Raw genomic sequence first — 23,409 nt, forward strand, 5'->3', positions numbered from 1 at the left:
GGGGGGGGTGGGGGAGGAGGTAACGCTTTTATTTTAAGAGGAAAATATCTCTTGAGAGAGACAGAAAAAAAACATGCTAAAGTTGCATCGCATTGTTACTAACTTAGACAGAAGTCTCCTCGCTGCCGCTTTATTTGTCTCACAAATTACTTTTTAAATTACTTTGAACATTGTTATCTCCATTTTCCAGCACTGCTCGATCCAAGCTCGCGAGCCATCTCTGTTCGGTATATTTAATTACTCCAAACCCGATTTGTATTTTCCTTTACCTTTTCGCTTTAAAGACCAGTCATTTTAAGAGATGTATCAAATTTCAAAAATGTAATATAGGTATCGCGATTTTATATTTTAAATAAATTTAAAATAATTTCATATAATTTAATTTAATTTAATCGTACTCTTTCGATCACATTTTCAAGTGACTGTCACTTTTGTTTAATAAAGACTGACACGCAGACTGACGTTTTTATAAATGAAAGAACAAAAACTGGAGTAAAGCTGAATCTTATACATATGACAAAAATAATGTCACGAGAATAGCCTGTCACTCTGAGACATGCGAGAAATATTAATGATTTTCTTCGATTATGTTATATCGCTTCCTCGAAAATGGACTGATGGTAGTTGTTAGGAATGGCACACACGCAACGAACGGCTCGTATATACGTGTAACAATTGTGCGATATAATAATAACACGCGCAACAGTTCCCCCTCCGATCGAACGGCGTAGTCACCTCTCGTGGGAAATACGCGCGCGCGTGGGACGTCCACGTGGAAATGGAGACCGTTGTGAGACCGTGGGGTTTTCCCGGGGCGCGCGAACGCTATTCGTCGCGACAGTCTGCCGTACGGCGGGCGTATACATGCTCCCCTTGCGCCGGAGTGAGACGGATAGACAACCTGTTTATGATCTCCAGCGCGCGCACGCAAGAGCACGCGCGTACGCTGGCGCACGGCCGTCATGTACGCGGTGTTCTGAAACTGTGCGAGCGGAGAGAAAATCACGTTCCACGAGATGTATCAGTTTATGGCAAGCCTTTCCGAAACCGGACTAGTTAATACTAGTTGATATTATAGTTAAATAAAAACTAGAAGAAAGTGATGGAGTTATAATTTAGTTATGTGCTTTGATTTACGTACTAAAATTAAGAAATTCGTAAGGAATGAAATCGATCCATTTGGCTTCTGAGACGGTTATGTGTATAGATATATATTTGTTTCTTTTATGTGTAAATATTAATTTGTAATTGTTAACTATTTACGAGTATATCTACAATTTGTAATATAATTGCAGACAAAAAATCTTGCACTAGTCTCAGAGATAAAAATATCGTAGACAGTACCTAGAAAAGGAGAATTTTTTAAATCATTATCTTTTATATGTAATTTCTAATTGATTGCGTAATAAATGCATTATTTTTTCTGTTTGCTAGAACAGACAAGCTATATGCTATTGATTTAAAATAGTCTAAGATCATTAAAGCAATAATCGTTAAAAAATGCTTTGGTAACTTTGGTTTTTGGATATCGTATACAGTCATTTCCTCGAACCGGGAATACGAGCTTTGAGAACGTAACAATGAAAACGCGTTGCGTAATCTAGCATCGCTATACCGAAAGAATTCAGAGACAGTGATTTAACAATTGATCAACTGATAATACACGCTGCGACATGTCGTTCCCCGACACTCGGTATGCCGGAAATTTTTCCGCGGCACTAAATTGCATTTCAATTGCATTGCGGACAACGCGGAACGTGACGCGAAACTTGAATATTGCGCTGCTGTAGAGACCAGTTCAGACAAATAGGTTTCTAGCGCATTTGTCCCTCGCTAACTCGTCGCATCTCAATTTGATGCTACTTGAGATTTGCAGTCGTCCACGTGGACGATGAATCACAATCATGTGTTAGTGTCTTATTGAATAAAGGTTTAACAGTTATGCGTGAAAACACGACGATTCAAGAGTAACATAATTTCATATTTTATTTTGAAACTTACTAGATCTCTGAATAATCGACTTTTCTTCAATGTCGCGTTGTCACCTTTCCGGAAATAATTGACTCGATTGTTTTAACATGTTATTCTTGTATACGCCTGATATTTTATTGTTACCCGAACTCGGGCTTTCCTCCGCTGTCGAGAAACGCGTCGATGACTATTCGCGGCCTCACTTTCACTGGTCGATCGCCCCGGGCGTTGCAATTCAGCGGAATTTCAGCCCCGGTCAGGAATCGAAAGAGAGTGCATTCTCTTTAACAAGGGATCGTCCGTTAACCTTTACTCGCGCACGCTCCGCAAAAATCAGTCGTCTCTCATTCCCGTTTCTGAGGCCTCTCTCACGCGCGCGAGCCCGATGCGTTTCGTCGGTATTTTAATTGTAGTAATTATTGCGCAAAATTAACGAAGGATATTAAAACACGAATTGGTCATCGCGCCGATTTCTATCGGTTAGAATCGATTAAGATTGAAATTATCGGATCTATTAATTTTGATTGCCGGCGCAATTAAGGTTTCCAATATACGCATTCCGCGAAGCGCTCTGTCCGATACCGTGCGAGAGCGAAAACATATTTGCGCCCGTTTTATACGTTCGCGTAACACAATATCGTTCCGTGACAAGCGGCAATCGATTCTCGCCGCCGAAGAATCGGTCGGTCGAACGGTATTGGAGCACAGTGAAACAATTTCACGTGCGCGCTATTCAGATTAATTCTCCGTTGCGAAGCGATCCGACGTCCCTGAGATTTATCAATTGGGTCACTCGCGGCGGTTACGTACGATACGCAGGTGCGATGCGTAGGGCGTATTTTTTCGCTTATCGCGCGCCGAGAGAATACTCAACAATAAATATTCCTTATGAAAAGTTACACCTCTCCCCGTCAAATTTATTTACGTAACCGAGTTGGGTCGTTTATTATAACGCTTTATGCATTACGATTCATGGATTCATTATTTTTCACCATTGTTGCAGAGCATTAAATTAAAATTAACGATGACAAGTGTGCCTGTACGCGGTTAAGAGAGGCATGTCAAAAATTCCCATCAAGTGGAACACATAATCGAATACGAAATCGAAATTCAAAGTTTGAGCAGATGTGTCCTGTTTTCCGCGTCACGCAATCACCGAAATTCGACACCTGGGCTCGTACACCTGCCACCGAGGCAATTAGACTATGAGTCAGACGTGAATTCTCCACCTCAGCTATCGCTTCTTTTTCGACCCTCGGCGCGACACAATAGAAACGCTCACTTACGGAACGACATTTGACGGGTCTCGGAACAAACACGTAGAGTAGATAGTATCGCGTGTGTATCATTTCGTCGTGCTTTAAACCATTTTGACATCGCTGCTCGTGCTCGAATTTTAAACAATCCGGTAGCGTTCTGTAACATCAGGGGAAATCCACGCGTGTCCTACTAAACTGTGATAACGTATAATTTAATGAAAAAGCGAGTAGTTGGCGAAACATGGAAACGATTTAATATTGTAATAATTGTAATTCGCGAAACAGATGCAATAAATAATTAGCAGAATATTTTTTAATAATTTAAAAATATCTCTACAGCTTTGTTGTTAAAAAAATTAATAGCTAATTATTTAATCGCGAAGAGACTTCATGTTTTATTTAACAATTCGGCGAATGCAACTTTAGCGAATAAGGAATCTTCTTTCCTTCGACGTAAATCAACCTAACTAAATCGAGGTTTGTGCGCAATCATGAAGATTGCGGGAAATCAAATAGATGTAAATTCCGCGTGTCCTTCGCACGCACGTCCGTGAAGCCACTAGCATTACCCATTCGACCGTGTGCCTATCTTGTGCTGTGCAGTTTCGTGCGTTTTGTAAGAAGAACGAGAAAGATATGATGTGCCTTGGTGCGATTTGAGCGACGGTATTTAATTGGATTAATAAAACATCGCTCTCAGTGGAACCGCGATAGCACAACAGTAAGATGACTTCTAGAAGGAAGAAGAAGTCGCAGATTCTGAAGAAGGTCTCGAGCCTATTCAATCTCGACACGGTGAGTCATTCTACATTGAACCGAACTTTCATATCTCGACAGTGACTTTTCAATTGCGGCCTGTCGAAAATAATTGTGTGCCTTGATTTAGTTAAATCAACTGCGTTGATTTAATTTGAAATCATTATAAACACTTCTCTTTGAAAATATGTCTAAACTTAGCTGATAAAACTAATTTTCTGTTAATATTAAGGAATAATCTAGCAATTTAAGATATTTTATTGGTATAAAAAATATTCTTATTTAACATTTCAATAATCTTCGATTTCTTCGATATAATTAAGATGCATTCCTATTATTGTAACATATAAAAAATAATACTTCCTATTTTGGAACAAAAACAAGGGACTCTATAATCGAACTTTTATTGTAGAATGAGTTTCTAAATGCCGTGACCTTGTATTTACCACTTATGTGTTACAACTTGGGGATTTTTTTTAAAGAGCCTTTGTGCCTTCAAGGCACGAAGTTACGCATGTGAGCGAGAGTTGCGTTAGACATACGTAATTCACGATACAGTATTCTTAGCAACGTGACCGCACGTTGCACAACCTTCTCTATAAATCTTATTGAGTGTTTGATCAGCGATTTTAAGACTTATTGGCGTTTTTTTGGACGATACGATATTTAACAAGCAATTTTTTTTACAACGTTTCGTCATTATTTCTATTTTATTCTAGAATTAAAAAGCATTTTAAAATTAGAATAGTTTGATGAGCTGTTTACAAGAATACAAGGTTTCTACATCTACATTCCCTAATTTTATTTATTTCAATAAATTTAATTTAACCAATTTTCAGTAGTATGATTTGATTATTTATGAGTGTAAAAATTACTACACAGGTTATTGATTTCTGGGTATTGTAATAGTTATTAACAATAATATAGACAACGCGCGAAAAAAAGAGTATTATTATCCACCTTTCCAATTGTTCAATTTATAAGAACAATAGATCGTAAAACACTCGCATACCAATTACATGCAGTATTGGATACTGAGTTAATTAACGGCGAAATTGAATTGAATGGCGAGATGACTCTCGGTCTATATGAGTATGCAGCGCTGAATAATTTTGCGTCGAGCTAGAACGAGATGGATTATGAATACTTAAGAGTACCGCGCGTTGTTTTCGTTCCGAGCGACGATATAAATTGTCGAATACCGTCGAATTATCAAAACGACATGTATTACCGTAAATTAATTGAACTGGCATTTGCATGTATGTTAATATCCCCCTCGTGCAGTATTTCTCCCGGTTATAATACAGAAACAATATTTGCACAAACACAAACATTACGCATCAGGCATGCGTGAACGTTACTGAATTGGTTAAACTCTCCTATCGCTGTTGAAGGTTCCACGAATCACACGCTCGTTTTTTATTCAAATTTATTTTAGAAATGTCAACGTGTTTTATAGATAAAAAAACAATCTTCTATTTTACTTACCTTATGACGGTTAACGAATAGAAGCCATTTATTACATTTTCCCCTGTAAACGCCGTTGCGACGCGAAACGAAACGTCGCGGAAAAGCTTTGCGGACGGCGGAAAAACGGGGAGTAGTGGCGCACTAAGAGGAAAAACAGTTCGTAAAAACAGCTGGCGGGGAAGGAGTAGAGCGCCGTCGTCGCGACGAAGTTGGAAGAGATGCAAGGAAGGAAAATCGCAGAACCATTTTTCTCGTTGGCTTCACGACCGGCTTCATGCGATAAGAGTGCGTCGAATAGCTCCGCGAGAAAGCGACGGTGAGAAAGAGTGGGAATGAAAAGAAGGAACAGAGAGGAGCGGAAATAAAGGAAATAAACTATGAGACATAAACAAGATCCTAGAAACACCTGTCGACTTTTCCGCCGTTAAGGAGTAGCTTTGATGGAAAGGAAGAAAGTTCGCGAAGTTTAGTCTCTTTATCTGAGACGGTCACCTCATACCTATCGCCGCGACAAATAACTGTAGCTTTTAATTATATTCGCGGTATTGCGGATCTATTACTTAGCTCATCAAAATATATCTTTAATATTGATGCAGTCATCCTTGCCTTTAATATAAAAATAATTCTTTGCTAAAACTGAAACAATGAGAATGATGTAATATCCATATGTTACTCTAAAGATTAACTGTAATACTTATTTACTTAAATACATAGATGTCTAGAATTATCTAGATTTTTAGAATCTTTGGATCAGAAAATTCAAATTTGCAAATGTGTAAATTCATTCGATATCAATGAATTTTGACACATTCTCTAGGATTAATTCTTTATTTAATTTTCTCTTTAAAAATTTGCATCAACAAATTCGCACATTTCCCACTTGACTTTGGACAGATTCGATTTTTTTTCGGATGTTAATAATTTCGGATAATCCGGATTTGCAATTATTAGCAGATACGAACGGCATCGACATCTCCAGTCTCATTTGATCTTTTCCGCGTGCACAAAATTGACTCCCTTATGCCCCTCATCTATAAATTTACGTTTCTGCACCATCTACGCCGATTTGTTATACTTAGGAAAAGTCGCGGCGCGTTAACCGGCTTTACCGAGCGCTGTGCCATGTAGTTTACATTGGCGCTCGATCCCAACACGGTCGAAGCCGCTTTGAGAATCCTAAGTCAACCCTAAGTCAATGCGAACTACCCGAGAGAGAATCTCGCAAAACCACCGCCGTCAGCCAACAAACGCTGCGTGAGACACGCAGTGTTCGCGTAAGCCAATATTCGCACACACACATACACATATCAGTTGTTTGCACGAAGTGACTCCTCGGGACATTTACGTGACATATCCCTAAGCGGATCGTTCGATTTTTTATCAGTCGCCACGCGACTCGCCGTTGTGTCAGGTTAAATGAATTACAAGCGAAATCGTGCGGGCGAGTCAATAAGTGAAGCCCTGATAATGAAAGATTATTTCCACGATATCGATATCGCTGAATCTGAAATATTACTGCTATAGTACGAATTTGGCCATTTTTCCTCGTCTCTTCGAACCCATTCGGATTAGTTAATCCCATTTTACGCGTAACTTGCGTGATTTCTCTGAAGCATTGAGGAAATGTTTCAAAGTGACATCAGACACTTTTTTGTTTGCCTTTTATTTTCGTAGTCCTTATGATTATCATAAACAATCGTGCATCTTTATAACTGTATATGTTTAGACTGTCGTGTTGACCTTTCCTTTACTATTTTACATCAAAGAACTTTTTTCATTCGCTCTATTTTATTATCGTCAATATTTTCCTACTATTTATATTTCATGGGAAATATTTCACGGAGGATCTTCGTGATGTATCCTCTCTAGGTGCGCTATATCTAATGATAGCGTTACCAAGGTTATCACGGTCCAGTTAATTCCACAACGCCCTGCACGCTCGTCCGAGTGTACGTTACGAAACGCGCGGCGACCGAACAGGTTGCCGCTAATTGACTCGGTAGATTGACGACCAATCGAGAGGCAAAGCGGGTCTTCGTCGTCGTTGTCGTCGTCGTTGCTGCCGGATACGCTCTCTGTGTTTCCTCTCGAATGCGCGTTATTGTCAGCCCGCGATCGCGCGTCTCGCAAGAGCATTGCTTACGTAATCCGCAGATGTAACGTTCACGAGCGAGCGCGCGTGCTCATTGTAATTGAATATCGGTGAACGATGGCGAGGGGAAACGCGCGATGTATCGCAGAAATCGACAGCGATAGTTTGCACCCGCGGCGGCGGCCTTGTCGAGCGCACGCGAGATTAGATGTACCAGGGTGTTGCTATACATGCACCATGTTGCCGTATTAATGTAAACAGCGCCTACACGGTGCTTCCGAGTTTATTCATTTAGAATTTACGTTGCCTTTGAAATAAGTTAATTTTTATACGCCAACGGTCACATTATTCAGCGATAAAAATGTCTCATTATTGTGGGAATAAATAACATTTTTTTTACAAACAAGGGAAACAATTACAGCACAACTCTCTATCTAATATAAAGCACGCCATTCACGTGGTATGTATATGTTGTGTAAATTTATTTTAGCTTTTTAATTGAAAACTGCATAAATATGATTTTGCTGATTGAATATTTATATTCATTTAGAAATTAATCTAAAATGAATTAAAAAATATATATATATATATATAGGTATATCGACCAATAACACTATGCTTTATGTTAAATTAAATAGGGAATCGTGTTGCAATGATTTTCGATGTTTACAAAAAATTCGTTTATTTCAGCACACGCGATGATGAAACATTTTTGTTGTTGAACAACAAAATCGATATTTTTAGTGAAATGTTTCTCGAGTTCGTAAGAGCTCGAGAAAAGAGAATTTATTCCAGATTTACTTAAGTTGAACTAAAAAAAAAAACTAATTAGGTTGTCCAACTTGTTTTAATTCGTCGTCATTGAGAGCTTGAAACACAAACGGAGTTACCAAAGCTTAAAATAAGAGATTTTGAAAAAATATTCTTAACTGTGCATAATTACTGTTATGATATAGGCTTTCGTCTTGTATGGAGGTTACGAAATTTCAGTCAAACAGATAATTATATTATACGATACTTACTATAGCTACCAAGCGTAACTATTGATCACTGTTGCTGTCGGGACAAGTGTTCGCCGAACAACTTCCTTCGGATCAAGGGGGTATCTACCGACAAGGGGAACCTTATCCGACAAACCTCTCGGTGTGTTGCACACTCGATGTTAAATCGCGTAACTCGTGCACCCCCGACACCCCCGTAGTCGGGGACACCCAAACGCCATTGAATAGAGTGTTTCACGGTAGGCTGCCTGCACCATACATTTTGTGCCAGACAAGACGTTCTTCTCTTTCCTCTCGTTCACGTCTCTCGCGACGTCGCAAAATGCACCCGGGACCTTTATCTTTGATCGTCGGAACTTCTCGGGTAGGGAAACTTACGAAGAGTAATCTACACTTTGATCGTCTTTGTTTCTCTCTTTCTCATGATGATACATTTAAGCTTTTACACTTGAATGCGCAAAGAGAGAGAGAGGGAGAGAGAGAGAGAGAGAGAAACTTCTCATCAATTAAAATTGTCAATATTCCATAAATCAGATATTTTATATATCTAATTCTATTTGTAGATATCATATGCTCAGCTATTTTATAAATTAATATCGATATCGAACGGAAATTGTATTATCCTTGCGAAAAGATTAAGGCAAAAATTTATAACGAAAATATTAAAATAAATAAGACACAAAAATAAATAACGGACATCACGTCTGTTTAATTTCATAGCAATTGTCATCTCATCAATCATTGACGAGACTTAATCTCCCGCGATTCAACTGAGAGAAATGGCTAAATAATGGTCTAAATGGTTATCGATTTTATAAAAAATTTGTTAGTTAATAACAACTCAAGTTTGAACAAAGATTCCAAGTTTAAACCTCAAGGTTTTAAAATTGAACGGTTACAGTGAATTGCCCATTTAACTTTACACGAACATCGATTTAAATCCATCGAAGGTTAAGTGATGAAAAAATGACGAAATAACTGGTACATATTACTATACCTACTATTGCAGCACCGTATAGCATATGGAGTGGAATGATAAAATAGAGTAACAGGATAATAATTTCGACTGTCAACGTGGGAAAGCGAGGGTAGCTTAATCGATGTCGCGATTAAATCGTGAATAGACCAGATGTACCGCGTGCAACGTTAATCGCGGTCATTCTGCAGATCATATCGTGCTTGGCTCGAGTTTCATTGTTGTGAGCGAACGACGTTACACGATCAAGCCGGAAGCTTTAAGTCCGGAATAATGGCGCGGATGAAAAAGACCGGCCAACGCTAAGCCGCCGCACTTGTCGGCGCTTTCGTTCGACAACGGAAGCCCGGCATACGCTCGCCCGTCCATTTTCAGTCTCCAGCGAGTTTCCCCCGGCCTTAACGCGCGTAATCTAGCCAGAGATATGAACCCATTGCCCGAAAAAATAGCCTCGGCAAAAATCTCTGCTCCCCGGGGAGAAGGTTAGAAGGATTTTGCAGACGGACTCTTTGAAGCAGGGTCCATTGTTTCTCTCGGAAGAAAAATGACTTCTTTTCCTAGCTTCGGCGTCCGTTGAAGAGAGCCTTTAGGTAGTTTGACACCTACAAATTTAACATCCTACATCGTTAACGTGTAGCGTGTGTAACAGAAGAATAAATGGCGTCTAGAAATTTTAACAATTTTTAGATTTTCCACAGTTATACATTTATATCAGAAATATGATTATTAAGCATGAATGAACGATAAGAACCAGCGATCGAAAATCTAAAAATAAATAAATAAAGATAAAAATATTGTATTATTTTTAACATTTTATAGATTTTATCAAATTAAATATACAAAATATACGGTTTTTTATTTTGATTTTTTATATATTTAAAGCAGAAGAGAAAATATATATATTTTTATAATTTTATCTTGCTACAAATTTGTAGATATGCCATTAACTTAAATGTAATATAATATGCGGTAAACATGCGAAAATAATTAGAGTAAAATAAGAAGTGGACTTAAGATTAAAACATGAAATTTGTGATGCGTGTTTCTATTGGTGGCCGTGCATTAACAGTCGATGCAAGTTTGCAGAAGTTGTTGCGAGTTGTCGCGAAGCTGCGTGGGAGACTGTACTTACTTGTGACACAAGTACCTACCGCTATGAACTAAGCATCTTGTAACGGATACCTTGAAGATAGAGCCCGGTCGATGCTCGACATGCCCGAAGTTCACGAACTTCTATTCCTTGTTACATCGCGAGGCAAATTCGTACTGCATGTTTCCAACAAGTATTTTTCAAGAGTCTGGCACTGTTTGAAAAAATGACAAGCGCGCGATAGCAGCAGAAATTTCGAGTGTCCGTTTTCTGATCTCTTTATGCAAGGAAATACATACAAAATACAAAGAAATGTCATTTGCATCATGGTTAACAGAATATTTCAGCCATTTAGGCAAGTTTGTCAAAAATATCTTTAATATTTTAAGAAAATAGTTCAAAAGAAAATAGAGACAAGGGAGAGAGAGATAGAGAGAGAGGGGGGGGGATGTTGAATTTTAAATTTGGTAAAATTAAATGAAATGATTTCGGCGATAAAGTTAACATTGGACAAAGAATTAAAATAATTGCAAGGTAATTTAAAAGAATATTCTAAAGAATATTCTGTAGACCTTATTTATATTAATCGTATAAAAAAATTGAATTCTATTTAAATTTGAAACAAGTTTATTCCAATTCAATATACAAGGCCAATTTTTCGGTTATACATTTGATTAATATCAGTCGCTAATAAAGTTGATTGATTAAGTAAATATCTTTGCACATTCCATACATTCAAATCGAACGATACATTCGTCAGATCGTAACAGAACAATATGCGCGAAGCTGGTGACCTCGTCGAAGAGTACGCGGAGCAATTCCCTGGGATACAATCTGTATCGTGCGACAAAATGCCGCGTTTGGAGGAAATGGGAGCGCAGAACTTACGGACAGGTCATACGCACGAGTATCGGGTATCGACAAGCGAGGCAAATCCGTACGAATGGATCGGTGCGTGGCCGCGGCAGGCGCTTTCCTTAAATTGAACCGAGCTGAGAAATGGCGAGCGTGTCCCGCAGCGCGGCCGGGCTGGCGAAGGGCGAAAGGGCTTGCAAGCGATTCATGGAAGGGGAGGGGGGAGGCCGGTCGACAGCGGACAAATGGACGATCGTTCGTATCCGCGAACGTATTTCACCAGGGACGTATCCGCTGACCGGACCTGCCCCGCTTCACCCCGAAAGGCAATAGCTGGAACCGGGAGATTCCCGCCTTTTCATGCCATCCTTTAGTATTCATTGTTTCAGAGATCCGCTGGTAAATTTGCTTCGTAATCATCAGAATTGCGCTACTAACGCGAACGCAAAACCCGTTTCCATATATATTTCATGCCGGGCGTTTAAACTCTTTGAACATCACTGACATTTGCATATGATGGTCTAAATACAGAAAATGTGATATCCTGTAAAACATATTATGTTAACATCAGATTGTTTACGTGACATAAATGCATAACAAACATTTCGAAATATTCTCATATCTGTTGTATGCCGAATAATTAGTAATTTCATTAGATTTCTATATTATTCTTTATATTGAACTAAAGTCCGCTAATAAATAAAAAGCTTAAAAAACATCTCTTGCCAAAGAAATTCCAGAAATTAAAGATTATCAAATCTTGAGTCTTCAAATTTTATTTGAATTTTTTTTAAAGGACTTAATATTATACATTGACGAGTAAACTACTATGCAGGATTGTGCCGTAAAAAATAAATTAAAAACGAGACAATTTTTGTTTCAAGAAATGAAAACAGAAGGATAATGGAATACGAATGGCGGGACGTTTCCTTTGACAGTCAACTAGTTTCACCCTCGATGTGAATCGGCCTTAACCCGCGAAATTACCGTCATCCCTTACCGGAATAGACCCTCTAACTTCACGCTCGGCGAACGTAGATAGTAATTTTGGAGGTAGACCTTTAGACCCCCGTGACGAAACATGGCGGATCTTCGTATCTTTGTCAGCTTAAAAACAGCTTAAAAAATACATCGAAGTAGTTAAAAAATTTTCGCGCTTCTAATTTTCTAATTTCATTTTCTTTGATATAATTATATGATAAAAACATGATCCGAGAACATTTATGTTTACTCTAACAAATGCGAAATGATTTTGATAATTTATTCATTTAGAATTATGATGACAAATAATGTATGTAATATATTATCAATTATAACTGTAACTTAACATTCAGATAGGGCATAATATTGGTCGCTCGACTGCCGCCTCATCTATTGTGTGTTTTGCTATTTTATTCTTATCACTGTGATCTATGTATAATACTATTATTTATAAAATTTGTAAATCATTGCATACAATTAATTATTATTATATTTAATTTATCATGAACATGTCAACATAGGGGATTTGGAAGTGACAAGAATTAATTACCCATTACTTGGATTCTAAAATAGCTTGTAAGAGAGCCGCGTGATCAGGGACGCGAAATTTAATGGTTTCCGTTTAGGGTCGGTTTTATGGGAGTAGTAATTGAATTCCATCGACGATCCACATCGCGGCCACTTTGACCCTCGCCCGTCTCTAATCTTCGGAGGGTTGTCCCACAAATGCGAAAAATGTGTCCCACGAGTCGCACAAAGCATGGCACATGGCAATTCCTATTTCATTATGGAATAGCATGTGGTTCATTTTTTTTATATATTACCAGGATATTACTATCTAATACGATGTGTTTTTAGTACAGCAACGGATTTATTTACTTAAAAGTTCAAGAATTAAAAATTATTCATGATTACGTACAAACAAAATGAGCATATCAATGTGAATTTTGTGGGTGAAACATTCTAATTACGTCAATGGATGACACATTGTTAACTCTCTACATTCTTCTGTCACGTACTTCACATATTTTGTTTTTTCCCAGTGAAAACATCGACGAGTTTTTCGTATATCACCGTCGCACGTCGCGTGAACGGCATTCCGTTGTGTCAAGAATGCAGCATTGATAAGACGAAAGTGAAAATTTACCTGGAATTTTGTTACGGTTCCAGCGTCGTTGTAGCTGATAAGTGTTATCTAAAGAATCCTGATTCATTGCCGGCTCGAGATCAATGCGCTCTTCGAGATAGTCTGTATCTATTGTTTACATCTGTATCTCTTAAACATTGCTCTTAACGTATCGGAGATATCGCAGACATTACACAAGGGACCGCGCTTTGTCATTTACGAAGCTCTGTTTTTGATGGTTAGAAATAATATCATGACATATAGAAAAACGTAACGCCATGTATTATAGAATTGATTCCCGATCCATTATAGATGTGAAAAGATTTTAAGTTCATAATAAAATCCGTAAATTACCATCATGACATAGAATATATAATAATGAATTTGCTGGCGTCGCTGAAATTGCAAAACCCACCTTTAATCAACATTCAAAATTGCTTGTCGTAAACAGACACGGCAACAAATCGATCCTTAATTTACGCCGCAGTTTCCGCGGCACGCCTCGGAAATATTAATCTCCGCTGTTGCCGCACGAAGGTTATATATATACACAAGTAATTATATCTACATATAACGCGCCAAAGAAAAAGAAACGAAGGGGGGAGGGCTATTTTGATCGACGAATTTGCAGTGTCGCTTTTTCCTCCGCCTCAGATTCAGCCACGTTAATTACCACGACGCGTAAGCTCGCGCTTTTTGCACCGCCGCCGCCGCGCGTTTCATGTTCCTATCGATCTACCGTTTCAAGCCTCGTAAGTTCTCCTATCCATCCCCTCCTCCCAACCCCTGGTGCAGTTTGTCCAAAAGCGCTTGAAAGGGGAGACGAATATTTTCATCCTCGTCCTCGCAGCGCGAGACGTGGCGTCCGGTCGGATAATTAAATTTTTCAGCTTCGTGACTGGCAACTTGGAAAAAATTCTTTCTTTGACCCTTTGTTGACGTCGTAATCCGTCACGAAGCGCCCTACTAATGTACGTTCTTGCTAGCTCCTCACAAATGACGCGACGTCGAGCTCGAGTGAGAGAAATTTTTCTTCTAATTAATGACATTTATCTCTTGCATTGTTTCACGCGCCGTACCTTTTTTCCGTCTACGTTTCATTTTCCTTTATGTTGATAGCCGACAGATGGACACGCGCTGGTTGTCGAAAGAATTGTAAGCTCGAATTTCTCAAGTCAAGCCGCAAGCAGGATTTACCTACGTGAAATCCTTTCTCGGACAAGGGATGAATTATTGTATATATATCTCGTGCTACTCACCCCTTTCTTTCTTCGCCTTTCCCCCCAGATGGTCCCGAACTCTTTTAGGTCATACGGCGCTTCGGCGCAACTCGCAACTCGCGGTCTTCTCGTGAAAATTTATTTCTTTATACTGGCGCATCTTGTAGCTCTTCTTTCGGAAGTTAATATCCTCTTTAATCTTTTCACGTCCGGAAAACTTCGCCGGCGAAGGCTCGCTCGCCCCTCGCAACTTTGCGCGGCGCGAACTTCAACGTTGCGCGAACTTCCGCTGTGTGTCTCGCGCACCGCGCCGCCCATGTACTGCAGAAGTTAAAAATTTGCCCGACAACAAGAGAGGTTACTTTCAATTTGCTCCTTTTGCTGCTCTCCCGCGCTTGTTGTCCGTGCGAATCGATCTGCCTGTGTGGCAGCCAGCGGTACAATCTCGCGTGGCTTTGACGCCGACAACCCTTGGGTATGTCTCACCGACACGACGAATATATGAATAATTTCCCCGTCGTCGTCGTTGTCGTCGTCGGCGGCGGCGTGGTTCGCGCGCCGACGAAAATCGATATTCCATAAATGTGTAAATGTGTAACCGAATCCCGGCGATTCTCTTTGCCTAAGCAAAGTGGCCTTGTCGGCGACGGGGTGCATGTGCCCCGAGATGCATTAGGCAGCGTTGTCGTCGCGCGCGCTGCCTCGCCTCCTCGACATCTTCGACAATCCTCGATCGACAATAGAGCTGACAGCGCAGCGACACGCGTAGATTTTTGCTTTTTAAATTTGCTGCCTTGCGAATTTTTTTTTTTTGCTGAGAATCTCAATAACGCGAAATTCAGTCATGAACTTTTCACTATTGTAGCGGAAGAATTTTTCTTCCGGCTTTCCGATTCTCGCCGTACTCTGCGTTTTTTTTCCGCAGATGACGTTTTTTTCTTTTTTTTTTTTTTTAATGTTTTGGAAGATTTTATTTTCGTTTCACTCCACAATCGTAGGAATACTGAATTTTACAACAAACTTGGAAATTTCGAAACTTTTTTGCGCGCGAAAGGGCAATTCGCGTTGATTTGAAAAAAAAAGAACAGGAGAGAGAAAGGAATGAAATGTGTTGCCGCGATATATTAAAAAAGAAAGATTCTCCCGCGTTTGTATGTATCGGACTAACTCGCGAGGGATAGATTTATGGGCAATATCCTCTGCGACGGAAAATTCGGGCCGATAAAGGGAGAGCGCGCGAATGCGCACGCACGCAAATGTGTTTCGGGAATGCGTACGGAATATCACGATCGATATCACATCGCCGGAAATCAGAGTGTAATACGTCCACGAGTATTTCCGGGCGGATCGATGCATCTCTGGCCGCCACTCGTCACTTTGTCTTCCCGCGCCTGTTCCCCCTCTTCCCCTCTTTCCTCTCTTCGTGCGTGTATCACCATGCGCGCTCTCTCGATCTCCCGCGTTACACGCTGGCGCAAATTCAATTTTCCTCGATTTTGCATGAAAAAAAGGCCCGATGCTGCAGCCCCGGAACATGATAGCACCGCTGTATGTATAAAACAAAACGAAGAAACGGCGGGAGAAACCAAACGCTCTTTTTCATCGTTTCATGATAGAAGGAAGGACTGCGCCACGTTTTATTTTCAGGACGCCCTTCCTGCGTCTATTTTCTTCCTTTTCTTTTCTTTTTTCGCGAAAACAAAGTTTGCTATCTCGCAGCACGGAAATGTTTTATGATACCGAACTCAAGCTCCGGTTAAAAACAATAGACGGAACGGCATCGCGTACACAGGAAATATTACGTTAGGTAATTAAATTGATCTGTCAAAATGTCATTAATGCATTTTCTGGCTAGTTTCATAAAATGGCTATTTCGCAAGTGAGGCATAATAATATAGGCCCGCTAATTATTTATTATAATCCTATATCATGATGGAATAAATAATGTCGTTGTGTTTAAAATTCAACGAACTCGTTATTGTCAATCCTTCTGGCAGAGCTTGCTGGAACAAATTAAAGTAATTGCACGATCGCACCGTGTATTCATCGAGAAAAAGCTTTCGGCGATTGAGCTAATCGCGACGATTCATCTTCATTAAAGTGCTACTCCTTTCGAACCCGCACGAAAACGGGAGCGAGGGATAGGATATCATCGTATCGTGTCGAGGGCGATGGCAAGAAAGGGAAATTAGGACGCTGATTTCGCTCGTGACAAGGCGAACTTTTTTCCCCGTCGGATTTCGTACACTGTAGCGAGGTATAGGTCTGAATGGCAATTAATTACGAGGGGAACGCCGGAAGCCCGACTCACGATGCGCAGCGAAATATGAAATTCAATTTGGCCGTACACGCGGCCACTTCCCGTCCTCGACCCTGGAAAATTAAGGGTTGCCATTTCGCCGGTAAGAATTTCGGAAAGATAGCGCGTCGTTTAACGATAACGACCGTGTCGATTAATAATCCCCGATGTCTTTCTCTCCGGGGATGCCCGGAATCCATACTTAAGTTAATGGATCATGTAATGCAATCGGGAAGAGCGATGTGATGTCTTTCAGAGAGTCTCTCCGGTTACAATTTCAATAACATTTTTATTTAACGGATCGATATTTTATCCGATTTTCTCTCTCGATTCGAGAGACTTTTTTTTCAAAAACATAATTCTATTAAATTGCGTAGTTCACTTGAGATAGATATGGAGCGTGCGACTAGAATGTAAATTAATTTGTGGCATTGAATATAATAACTCGACTTAATGGAACAAACCAGTTTTTTCAGTTTTTAAATTTATTTTATCGGTTCGCAGATCAAAAGTACACCATCAAGTCTACTTTACATGTTCATTATAATCATATCATATACATCGTGCAAATCAATATATCTTACTTAATGGCGAAGTAACAACGTAAAATTACAAGTGCCGATACTTAATTTATTGCATGAAACAATCTTGCCTAGGGCTACACACTGTAGTAACGAAGAAAAAAATATTTTCTGTGGCGTTTTCTCGCATCAACGCGTCTCGTATTTTTCTTTCCCCGTCGTAAACTCCGTCGAGATTCATCAGATTTGCAGCACACGGATTACTCACCGCGAATGTCCCGGGACCTTGTACACGTGAAAATGATCAGGAAATCCCGTACAGCCGCGCACGGAATTGCGTTGGGAAAACGAGGACGGTGTGTCTTTCTCTCCTTGAATTTAATCGAATGAAAATTACCTCCACGCCCGTTTCCTCTCTTTGTGCAACCTTTTTCTTTTTTTTTCTCTCTTTTTCTTTGCCTACAGCAGGGTGCATTGGACAGATATTTTAATCTAACAGCATTGAAGTAACATTGATTGAAAAACCTACATTGCATTTTTTCCGAATGAGAGAAGCGCACGCGAAGTTACAACGTGACATCCGACACGATGTTTTTTTTTTTACATATGACTCGGATATCACGTGGAACGTAATATTTTAACAACCGACATTGAACATGCGTTTTAAAGCCTTACCACATATATCCCGCGACGACGTAATATGAAATTCGTCGTAACATCGCGACGCGAAGTTCAGTTATCGCGGGTAGCGATAATTATGCGAAGCGGAGAATTTCGTGCTCGCACGCGCCGTTGTCAACTTCCGCTTTTAATGAGCTCACCGCGCGTTTAATAAGCGCGCGGTATGCAAAAGGAGGGAATTTGCATTGCGAAGAAGGCATCTGAATACCTGCGAGCTTAACCGTTTAGCCGAATCAACAAAAACGACGTCGCTACTGGCCAGAAATATCTCCCTTCTATTGTTTTTTTAAGTTTGCATGGACAATCTTCCCTTGAATTCACATGTTATACAGCATGCCTGCACATTTCCCCAAGAACCTCCACTAATTCCAAAAATTCCTAAGCTGCACTAACTTAAATAACTTTTAAAAAGCCAAGGCCAAAAATTTTTGTCTACACGCGACAAATCGTTATTGTTTTTTTGACATATTCCGATCCGTTTTAATTAACTCGATTTTTATGAAAGAAAAAGCGGATTTGTTTAATTGCAAAATTTTTTGAAGTCATTTGTAATAATAATAATAATAATAATAATAATAATATAACTAGATTTGTTTGGATACATTTCGTGTAATAACATGAAACGTTTTGCAAAGTTTGCATTAAATTGCAGGAGCGTATACTATGATGAATTTGAAAACAATTTATATCTTTATAGCTTGTTACCAAAGCTGTAGATTAAACTTCGGTTATAATCTAGTTAAAGTGAGAGTTACACGTGGTGAATAATAATGATTTGTCCGCGTCCGCGGAAGTTTAATCTGCGAAAATTCCGTAATCCTTCTTGTTAGATAATTTCATAATTATACAGTTTATCATATGCGCGTCCATTAAAATTCATCAAAGAATACACTCCTGAATGCAAATCTTTGGTATCTTTCGAATCTTAGGCCCATTTTCACAATGTATGATTACCTAAAGGTTAAAAATTACCAAGAAGTTTATTGTTTAATAACGTTTGATTAGGACTTAACCATCAAGTTAACTTGGTGCCAACTCAACTGATGTAACACGTAACCTTTAGTTTATTTGACTATAAGCTTATGAAAGTGTGTTTTAGTAAACTTTTAAGTTTTAGTTAACCTAACTTTTTCGTTAACCATATATTACGAAACTGGGCCGTATATAAATGTAGAACTTAATGTTTTCATAAAATGTATATTTGTGATGAAACGATACCGCGATATTTTGATCATTTTTTTGGAATCCGCGAGATGAATGGTCTTGCCGGAAGCATGAAGCTCCAAGTTAGCAAAGAGCAAAAAGTCAGGTGACCTCTCTTCTAATTCCCTGAACGCTCGGTTGTTGCAGGCACACACCCCTCTTCTCGCGGCCGACACGAGACACGTAAGTAGAAAGTTGGTGGCAAAAAGTAGCCGTGACAAAGAGATTGTTAGCAAGTAGTCGCGACCGAGAGAAGAATCGCAATCGTCACGTGCGCTCACGTCCCCTTTAATTTACACGTTTCACTCGACTGATAAAGTGAATTAACTTCGCTAACTTTGACGTCATAAATCGGTGTGAAGGCGTTGCTTATCGTGATGTTTGCTTAAAATTAAAAAAAAAACTTTTTATAAAAATTTTATGTCGAGAATTTTAATATTGTTTGATTGATATTAACGTGGCCGCTTAAATTTTTCTCTCGGCGCGAAAGTAGAACGCATTTGCATATGATTAAATACGAACGGTAATATCTCATCGATCTCATTGAAGGCATTTATCCCATTAATTACACAGATGACACGATTAACAGTTCCCGCAATGCGTGTCCCGCATTTCTGCAAATTGATCAGTTGCCGTATACATTATCAATGTGTGCGCGATGCTGGCGTATTATTTCAAGGCAACTCAATATAAACTATATTGCGAGGTCTAGCTTTACTTTTAATAAGTTGTATAATTCTCGATTGCGATTAAAACAAAAATAGTCTATTTAAATTTAAGAAATATCTTATTGATGTTGAAAGTTTGTTTAAAGTTTCGCTAGAATGCTGAAATAAGCGCAGAACTATTTGGAAATAAACAGAATTCTTGAAAAGCGTGTTTCATTTCGATACACATAGATTCGTCTTCTTCAGATGATATAAATTGTTTAAGAAGTATTTAATTATTATTTATGGTTAGAACTCTCACTGCAATGCATGGCTGCGGAATAATACGGAAACTGCTTTATAACAAATGAAACTAGTATAACTTTTTCATTTTAATATACAATGTTTGCAACGCATTTTTATGTAATTATATTTAATATTTTTGCCTTTAATATCAGTACTTTTTCGTATAAAATTAAAATTTTTTTTAAAATACTAAGAAAATTCGCGCAAGATAAAGTGAATCACTGCATGAATCTATATATTATTTTAATTTTGAAACAGTTTCTATATGACCTAAATTATTTGCTTAATCTATTAAAAATTATAGAACTATTAAAGCTAGGCAGTCAAAACTTTCAGTTTCCTCAAAATAATGTTCTCGACTTATAAAGTTTACAATACCTGTATACGGAAAGAATGATTTTGCTAGGTCTAAAAATTTTTCAGAATCTAAAAATAATTCTTGTTAATTCTTTAAAATAATTTTGTTGGAAAGTCAAACTGATTGCTAGAATATCAAAATGTTTTACAGCAATGCTTATTATTTTTGAGTTTTTAACAAAATTATTTTTAGATCCAAATTTTTTGATCTTCCAGCAAAATCATTCTTTCCGTATAATAATAGGTACTCGATAAATATTACAAAAATGCCGTATAATAGCCTGTTCATGTTGATTTATTATGATAAAAATTGTTCATTGCGCGACAGAGACATTACCGGCGATCGGAAGAGAATGAAAATTCGGAAATTGGCAACGACAGCTGACCAAATTGAGACAGGATATTACAAGTGTTTTATAAGACAGCACGACGGTTAGGTTATATCTCGGCGCGCACGTCGAAGTTTATCATGACGTAATTGCTGTTTCATATCGTTGCTGCGCGATGTCTCCTCGTAAATTACACGCGCAAGAAGACGTAACGGATAATTATTTGCCCCTGAGTCATTAGCGCTAACGATCCCCCTTACCGTTTCCCGGTATAGCGCAGGAATCTAATCTACGAGCAACGATTGCGTCGTTCCTTAATCATCATTTGATCGGTTAACTTCGGTGATTATTATACCGCGGGCCTTCAAGACGCAAGAGGCGTCAGATCCGGAAGTGTCCGGCCCGCGCGAACTTTCTCGTGCTTCCGAGAGAGAATCGATTTGTAGCGCGTGCAGGAAATCGTGTCATCTCGGTTTCCTTCTACTCGCTCGCTTCCTCGCTTCCGTTTCATCGAGCGGTCTTATCCAATTTACCATGAAACTAATCCAGTTGCTTCTCGAGAGTTTGCTAGCACTTCAATGATTCTAAGCGATTAGATAACATACAATTAGATCTTGTCTTTATAATACCTGTTATCTTTAATTGTCTTCATAAAATCTGTAATTTTGATCTTTAATGTGGAAAGAAAAATACAAATGTGATAATGCGTGTACTATTTTTTTTTGTATTGTTTTAAAGAACCTCAAATGTGATTTTCTTAAACATAAGTGTCGGTTCACAATAAGGATTTTAAGCCCTAAGCAGTAAGAAATAGACCAATCGTAGTCGAACATGAGGAAAATAATTAATTGTAATAGGTCAATATCTTACGGTGTAAGGCTTAAAAGCCTTATTGTGGACCGACACTAATGTTGACTGAGAAAATATGCAAGAGAAGATATGAACAACTTTATGTAATTAAAAAAAATAGATATAAAGTTTTTACGTTTAAAATCCTAATATTTAAAAAGAAAAGTAAATTTTATTTATCGTTATTCTCATAATATCCAGATTGGATAGAGAAGATTTAAAAATTTTTAAAGGAATTAATTAATTTATTTTCCTATCGGCAATAATAATTACTTTTATAATATATAATTTTTATCCTCGATCTTGCGAGCGATACAATAAAATACAGTGTAAATACAGTAAAATCGAACGTTACACACAATTTTATACACATTATAATAATAGTGATGTTAATTTTACAAGGTATTTTGCACACCGCTTTCATTATAAACGCTAAATTTCGATAGTCGGGAAGTTTAAAATAATTATCACACAGTATGAAAGTTAATTCCACATAAACACACAGCAATACGCGTTGCTTTTACACACACACACACACACACACACACACGCACACGCATGCACGCACACACACACGCACACACACACACACACATACACATCTTTCTCTTCGGATGTACATGCAAACGTAGCGCGGTATAAAATATTTGCTAACTGCCGTGGAAATCCGCACATCCGGCTAATTAATTATCACGCATTTCATTGTTTTCATCTCTTTTATTGGATCGAAATCCGTGTTTTCGTTGATATTTTGATCGATTCGTTATTCGATTAAGGCTGATGTTAAATCATTAAATAAATTTCATGTATGGATTTTGGCTAATATAACTACACTGAGAAAAAAAATCGATTGTACGAACTAACTTTGTATAGTTGTTTCAGCCAATGGTTGATTTAACAATTCCGTAGTTGCACAAAGAAAGGTATAGTTCATTTAGGTCAACCATCAAAATTTTTTAATAAAGAATTAATTAAACCAACTCAATTAAATTATTTTGTTTAAAATACTAGTAGTTATTTGTGTTTGCATGCTATTTAGTTATCCAAGTAATATATTTGTTCAAATTCCAAGTACACGGAAAGAACGATTTTGTTGAAAGGTCTAAAAATTTTACTAAAAACAGATCTGGAAATAATTTTTTGTTGAATTATCAAAATAATTTATTGGAATGTTAAAACTGATAAGCATTGCTATAAAACATTTTGATATTTTATAGCAATAATTTTGACTTTTGCACAAAATTATTTTGATTATTGAACGAAAATTATTTTCAGATCTGGATTTAGCAAAATTGTTCTTTCCGTGTACCAAACTGACTAAACGATACTGATGTGAGAATAATAAATTATAGTGTGTATTTTTAATCAAATGGTTGAGTTAAATACGATAAATTTTTGTTGAAACAAAATAGTTTAGTTA

At 38.3% G+C, this 23,409-nt stretch overlaps 1 protein-coding gene across 8 annotated transcripts in view; it reads left to right on the forward strand.

Annotated features, from left to right (window-relative positions):
- LOC105460273 (disks large homolog 4) overlaps nucleotides 1-23,409 on the forward strand; it is a 305,292-nt gene that overhangs the window by 168,359 nt on the left and 113,524 nt on the right. For 7 of the 8 annotated variants that reach the window (XM_011706715.1, XM_011706708.1, XM_011706727.1 and 4 more), the window contains exon 6: nucleotides 19,649-19,684. The exons of the other annotated variant lie outside the window; for it this stretch is intronic. In XM_011706715.1, the coding sequence (XP_011705017.1) occupies nucleotides 19,649-19,684 (36 nt within the window). The remainder of the gene's footprint in view (nucleotides 1-19,648; nucleotides 19,685-23,409) is intronic. 8 annotated transcript variants of the gene reach the window in all.

This window comes from Wasmannia auropunctata, unplaced genomic scaffold, assembly GCF_000956235.1.
Source record: "Wasmannia auropunctata unplaced genomic scaffold, wasmannia.A_1.0 LD336101.1, whole genome shotgun sequence".
Lineage (NCBI taxonomy): Eukaryota > Metazoa > Arthropoda > Insecta > Hymenoptera > Formicidae > Wasmannia > Wasmannia auropunctata.